The sequence below is a fragment of the Elephantulus edwardii genome, unplaced genomic scaffold, assembly GCF_000299155.1.
Source record: "Elephantulus edwardii isolate Elephantulus edwardi_28Jun2011 unplaced genomic scaffold, EleEdw1.0 scaffold00015, whole genome shotgun sequence".
In the NCBI taxonomy this organism is placed as follows: Eukaryota; Metazoa; Chordata; class Mammalia; order Macroscelidea; family Macroscelididae; genus Elephantulus; species Elephantulus edwardii.
The window spans coordinates 17,694,500-17,701,818 of NW_006399765.1; the positions used below are offsets into that span (position 1 = coordinate 17,694,500).

General features: G+C 43.1%; 1 protein-coding gene across 1 annotated transcript in view; it reads left to right on the forward strand.

Annotated features, from left to right (window-relative positions):
- R3HDML (R3H domain containing-like) overlaps positions 1-3,307 on the forward strand; it is a 22,922-nt gene extending 19,615 nt beyond the window's left edge. The window contains exon 5 of the mRNA XM_006881722.1: positions 3,181-3,307. Coding sequence (XP_006881784.1) covers positions 3,181-3,307 — 127 coding nt within the window. The remainder of the gene's footprint in view (positions 1-3,180) is intronic.
- Positions 3,308-7,319: the final 4,012 nt, after the last annotated feature.

Here is a 7,319-nt window from a genome sequence, read left to right on the forward strand (position 1 = left end):
ATTGTTGTTGTCAGGTGCTGTCAAGTAAAGTCACTCACTAGGCTCCCAGAACTCCCCATTTTCCATTGTTGTTGTCAGGTGCTGTCAAGTAAAGTATGACTTATAGCGACCCTTATGAACAATAGATCTGAACCCTGTCTTAGCCTGTGCCAGCCTCATCATCTCTGACACACTTGAGCCCATTGCTGCAGTCACCAGATGAGGCTATAAACTCTTTGAGGATGGGAAATAGGCTTTAATTTTTTTATTTTTTTTTAATTTTTATTTTTTATTTTGTGTGCGTGTACCGTCAAATCAGATCTGACTGGTACAGGAGGATATTGCGCCTCCTTCTCCGGCAGAGCATCTGGTGGATTCGAACCGTGTTCCTCTGGGAGTGCAGTGCAGCTTCTTGCCACTAGGCCACCAGAGCTCCCCTGGGAAATAGGCTTTATCTCAATACATTCTGCAATTATTTTGAGCCTCCTTCCCTTTTAAAAATGAAAATATTTTGTGTTTTTGGTGAAAATCCACACAGCAAACTAGGTTTCGCCTAATAATTTCTACACAATTGGTTCAGTGACATTGATTACATTTCCCTCCAATGTTTCAGCTTTTTCATTATTTCCATTAGAATTGTTGTGTTGTAGGAATATAGTTTCCTTGCCTTCTTGCTTTGTGGTCTTTGCTTTTGAGTAAATGTGGACCATTTTGTCTCATATAGATAATGTTTTAAAGGATTATAGTCCTCACAGATGGTACTATTTGTTTCATGAGCTACTCTGTTATTTACCTAAAAGATGACCTCATTGAATTGTTTTGGCTAAAGAGTATCTCAGGATAACAGACTGGAGAATCCTCAAAGAATGTGAATTCTGTTCCACACTTCTCTCCCCTTTTTTCAAGATCTGTTTATTGTCTTTCTAATCAGAAAGGTTGGCAGCAGTACCTGCTAGTGCTTTTGTACCGTCTAGTTCTTTTGGTCTCAGTGTAGATGAGCTTATGGTTCATGTACACCGAAGAATACCAGAAGAAATGTCTATGTGTGCTTTACTGACGATGCAAAGGCATTTGACTGTGTAAGCCAGTGGTGAGTAGCCACCAGGAAGAGCTGAAAGAATCATTTGAGGTCTCAGAAGAGAATGAGAAAAAGAGAAATGTGAGGGCTGAGGAGGAGAAGAGGATTGTGGGAAGATGAGGCGTGTAAGCTGGATCTATGAGCTCCAGGAGCATCCTGGATGCTTAACTGAAAGCTGGAGGTGTGATGCTATAAACCACAAAAGGTCAAATCCAACCTGCTCCTTGTTTTGTAAATAAAGTTTATTGGAATACAGCCACATCTATAGTTGATATATGGCTGTTTCACCATACAACAGCAGTGTTGAGTATTTGAAAAGGAGGCTATCTTACCTGTAAAATAGGCAATATTTACTATGCGGCCCTTAGAAAATGTCTCCAACTCCTTCATGAGCAATAAGAAACCAGTACAAGTTCTTGAGCAGCACAGGGATACTGTGATGAAGACACTGCTTTTTTTAAAAAAAAAAATTTTGTTTTTTGTGTGAGTGTACCGTCAAATCAGATCTGACTGGTACAGGAGGAGATTGTCCCTCCTTTTCCCAGCAGAGCATCTGGTGGATTCAAACCGCGTGCCTCTGGGATTGTAGTTGCAGCTCCTTACCACAAGGCCACCAGAGCTCCCCCAAGACACTACTTTTGGGGGGGGAAGATTCATTCCAGAGCAGGTGTGATGGAGTTAGGATAGAGATGTTAAAGAAATGGGCTGCAGTGGTTATGACAGTTCTAGATGGCTATGCCCCTACGTAGGACTGAATGATGCTCACCCTCTGATTACTACAGCCCTCACTTGCACAGCACTCTTGCAAATTAGAAAGTATTTTCTCATCAGTCATTGTGCATCATCTTCAGAGACACCATTTATTTCCTTTACTCAAAGGATAAAAACAAGTCTTTTTTTATTATACATCTATGCTTATCACACAATTATTTACAATCACAAAAAGATGAAAACAACCCCAGTGTCCATTAGCAGATGGTTACGGAAATGCTGAGACATTCAAACAATGGAGTATTAGGTTAATAAAGAAGAAAGAATTAGTGAAGGAATGTATAACAAGACTGAATCTAGAAAGGGAGCTCTGGTGGCCTAGTGGCAAGAAGCTGCACTGCAATCCCAGAGGCATGCAGTTCAAATCCACCAGATGCTCTGCTGGAAAAAAAGGGGCAAGCTCCTCCTGTACCGTTCAGATTCGATTTGACGGTACACACATAAAAAGGAATAATAAAAAAAGAAAATAAACAAAACAAAAAAGAAAGAGGAATGAATCTACAGAACATAATGTTGAATGAAAAAAAGGGGGGGAATTACCCAAGAACATTATTATAAAAAGCTAAAGAAGGATTTTAGTCCTATTTTATAACAGCAGTGTTGTGCAGCATTTGTCCTTTTGTGATTGAGATAATTCACTCCACATAACGTCCTCTAGGCTCACCCATGTGTGTAATGTTTTACAAGTTCACTGTTTCTCAATGCTGTTAATATTCCACCGTGTGAATGCACCATCATTTTCCTATCCATTCATTTGTTGATGGGTAAAAACAAGCCCTAAGAAATAAGGTGACTTATTCTCTGTCACCAACTAGCAGATGGTGTGGTCAGAGTCAAGGACAAGAATTCAGACTCCACTGACTTCATGGGATGATTCAGGGTGAGGAGAGGTGATAAAAATCAATGTTCATTTGCCAGCACTGGGCTAGGTACAGAGTCTCTGGGTGGCATAAATGGTTAAATGCTTAACTACCAAGCAAACGGTTGTTGGTTCAAATGCACCCAGGGGTTCCTTGGAAGAAAGTCCTGGTGATCTGTTTACAGAAGGTCACGGCTTTGAAAACAACATGGTGTGCAGCTCTCTGTGGGTTGCTATGAGTTAGGATCAATTCCACAGCATTTGACTAGGTGACCTATGGTCTTCTATTTAGTCTGTTGCATCCCCGTAAGAGAGTATCTTCTCTTAGTTGTACAGATGAAGAAACTGAGGCAGGAGTGACTTCTCCCAGCTCACCCAGCCACCTCGTGACAGTATGAGGTTTGTGGGAAACTCAACCTGTGAGAAAAATTACTCACATCTTAACGATCCTCTGCCCTCCCACCCCGTCTCCGGGGCATCTTTTCTTTTCCAGGGGTAACTGGATAGGGGAGGCGCCGTACAAGATGGGGAGGCCGTGTTCTGCCTGCCCCCCCAGTTACCGAGGCAGCTGCTATAACAACATGTGCTTCAATGGGATCAGATCCAACTGGGTCCGGTGATTCTACGTTTCCCCCGGGTTCTGGGGAGCCTCCAGCTGTGCCCAGCACCCAGAAGCCACTCCTCAAAGACACTGTCAAGGAATTCCTTTCTAAGAAGGACGTGAGTTGGACTTGCCCATTGATCTGAATTTCCCCTTCTGTGTTCCATCTCCTGAATGTCTGGAACAGGTGCTAGAAGAAAGTGACCTCCTTTATCTCCCTTCTCCTTCCCATCTGCCTTTTCTCTGGCCTCCCGGAAAGAGACCTGGATCTGCATTTGTGTCAGTGCTTTGGGAGCTGAGGCTGTTTTCTGAAAGGGTTTGTAGAATGAAAGAATAAATGAATCTGTTACAAAACCAGAAGAGTGAAGTGGCGGCTTTGTTTTGTGCGTCTTAGGCTTTAGTCCCCAGTGACTGTCAATTCAATGGAAGGCATCTTCAAACAAGCATGAAACAAACCTTCACCCGTGACAGCCAACCAGCCCTGAGAACACTGGCCTGATTCCCTAATTTGGGAACATTGTGGTTCCACTCTCCCATCGCTGTCAAGGCGGAACAGACTCATGGCTGATCCTCTGTTGACTTTCCGAGGCTCTAAACTGCCCATTTTTCTCCCTCGGAGCTGCTGGTGTATTTGAACAGTCAGAGGAGTGTGACCTTTGGGTGAATAGCACACCTGTTTACGGACTATGCTACCAGAGGTCCGTTTTTAGCTCTGTGCTCTTAAAAGTTATTGAAAGGAACATGTGACCTCCTGCCCGCAGTAACATCTCATAAACACATCAGAGAAAACCCAAACGCCATTGCCAGGGACTTCTTTCTGACTCATGGTAGTGAGAATAGATTTGCTTCTAGGTTTTTGATAACTGTGACCTTTCACACGCAGATTGCCAAACTTCTCTTCTGAGGTACCTTTCTGGGCAGGTTCAAATGAATTTGTATCCAAATGCTAAAACACTTACATCACTGAGGCATTTCCCTACGAACTTCAAACCCACTGTCGTCAAGTCAGTTCTGACTCATAGCAATTCTGGTGGCAGAGGGGTCTAAGAATACCGCTGCCTACCCAAAGGCCCGTAGATCAAATCCATCAGCTGCTCTGTTGGAGAAAGCTGGGCAGTCTCTTCCTTTGTGATTTAAAAGCCTCTGAAAACCCACGGAGTCAGATTCATTAGCACATATTGTTGTTGTTAGAGTCAAATCAATCTCCTCCTGTACCAGTCAGATCCAATTTGATGGTACACACACACACACAAAATAATAAAATTAAATAAAAAAAAACACACCAAAAAATAGAGTACATAGGTAGATGACAGGGAAATGCTTTAAAGGATTTACACGCAGTTAATCAGGATTTAGATAACTAAGAATTACCTGCAATGTTTATTGAAAGTACAAAGACCTATGTTTTTGGTGTGTTGTTTTGTTTTGTTTTGCTTTGTTTCAAGCTGTTGTCTCCAAGGTCCCTTAGGGCAACCCATACCTGCAACAGGCGAAGTATACTACCAAGGAGTTGCTGTTCGCAGCCGTTGCACACGGGTTCTTTTTAAATTTTTGTTGTTGCTGTTCTATCTCCTTATTTTCCTCTTAGTCTTTGTATCAGTATCTCTGATTTTTCGCTTTCTCTATCTTTCCTATGGACTCTTGTTCTCCTTTGCACACACCATGTTCTCTCTCCCCACCCTACCCCGCCCAGTGATCCCAGCACACAAAAGTTCTTTGTATCCAGAGATAGTAAAATCTCCTCCCAGATCCCTAGCCCTTCAGCTGGGCTTTCCTCCACCCTGCCTGGCTGGAAGAGTGGGGTGAAACACTAGCTGTCACCCCAGCTCCATACTCTACTGGATGGAGTGCATTTTCCCCCTCTCTAGGTCACTTCCACTCAGGCCATGGCTTATGCATGTCACCCCCTGCCCCAATAAAGTCACTTGAGAAAATGGATACAGTGGTTCTTTATGCTTGACCCCTCCTCTCCCCCAAGGAGAGTCAGGAGAGGAGGAAGGCCATTGGATTGGGGCAGATGGAATGAATGAGCTCTGATGGTCTATTGGGTTAAGGAGCTATGCTGTCAACCCAAAGATACGCGGTTCAAATCCACCAGCTGCTCCAAGGGAGAGCTATGGCAGTTTACAGATCAACTATAAATTGTCATAGTTGAGTCGACTAGATGACACCTAACAACAATAGATGGAATGAAGGCCCAACCAGGCTCCAGGAAGGGGACTAGCAGTTCCCTGTCACATGCCAGACACGTTGGGTAGATCTCTGTGCATATGTGCATGTCTGATGGAGGAGGAGGATAGATCTCTACGTATATGTAGACGTGTGAGGGGAGAGAGGATGTGCCAGTGTGTGCACTGTACACGCGGCTGGTTATCATTTCATTTTACAGATGAAAAAAATGAGACTTAGGGAAACCATTCGTTTCCAAACACTGGCAAAAAGTGGAATTCGACTTTTTTCAAAGAAGGAGGCAATTATTAAAACGTCCCTGGTGTTATAAAATGTTGGTGAATGTTGTTGTTAACATGCTGTTGAGTCATACAGATTGAACAGCTGATGAAGAAAGGACACACCCCTGACACATACCTTTCCTGATTTTAATGATGATGATAGTTTTGTTTTTGGTTTTTTGTTTGTTTGTTTGTGTTTCAAATTTGCTCCTCCTTCTCCAGCGGAGCATCTGGTGGATTCAAACTGTGCACCTTTGGGATTGCAGTGCAGCTTCTTGCCACTAGGCCACCAGAGCTCACTTAGAAGCTGATAGTTTTAGAAAGTTGTTGTCCTGATCATCTTTTTTCGCTTCATAAGCCGACTATTGGGTGTTCATGCTTTTGTTTTTTTGGGTTTTTTTTATTTTATTATTTGTGTGTGTGCGTGTACCGTCAAATCAGATCTGACTGGTACAGGAGGAGATTGTCCCTCCTTTCCCGGCAGAGCATCTGGTGGATTTGAACCGTGCTCCTCTGGGATTGTAGTGCAGCTTCTTGCCACTAGGCCACCAGAGCTCCCCAGGTTTTCATGCTTTTGTATGACATGTGCCTCCCTTCAACTTTGTTACAACCACAGCACAAGACTCATCTCAAGTGGGGGGGTGGGAAAGGAAATTATTCTCCTTACATTGAATGAATAGGGAGGGAAGGGGTGAATTTGACAATCTTATGTCCATTTCTCAAAATGTGTTAGGAATTCAAATTATATAGTCCCAGCAAATTCTGCTTCACCTGACTCCAAAGCCAGCAATCTTTCTACTAGCCTAGGCTTCCTTGCTGTGCCCAGGTTGTTGTCATGTGCGCCCAAGTAGAGTATGACTCATAGCAATCTGGTGAGCAACAGCTCTGAACACTGTCGCATCCTGTGCTGTCCTCACAATCTCTGACACACTCAAGTGCATTGCTGTAGTCGCTGTCAATCCAGCCGGTTGAGAGTCTTCCTCTCCTTCACCGTCCCTCCACCTTTCCAAGCATGATGTCCCTCTCCAAGGACTAGTCTCTCCTAGCAACAAGCTAGAAGTATGTGAGATGAAACTTTGCTTCTCTTCCCTCCAAAGCACATTTCAGCTGCACCTTCTCTAAGACATGTCTGTTCTTTTGCCATGCAGGTGATACTCCGTACTCTTGTAGCAAGATTATAATAATGGTTACACCAGTAATCTGGATTCTTTTTCCTTCTTTTTTTAAATTGTGGTTCAAGTTTACAAAACAAAATGGTTTTCCCTCCAGTCATTCATACACATTTTGCTTTATCTTTCTCCCTCCCATTTCCTCCTTCAGGTTTTAGTTTCCATTAATCCTTTTATCATACCTCTTCCTGCCTCTGAGCTTTATCCCTCAACTTTTTATTTTATTGTTCTAAGGAGTGAGTACCGCCCTACTCTATTGTTTACTTCTTGTTAGGTGCCCTTGAGTAGAGTTCAACTCACAGTGACTCTACAAACCACAGATCTGAATCCTGTCTTATCACATACCAGGCTCACAATCTCTGATACACATTGATGTACTCATTTTGTCAATCCATCTTTTTTAAATGGTTAT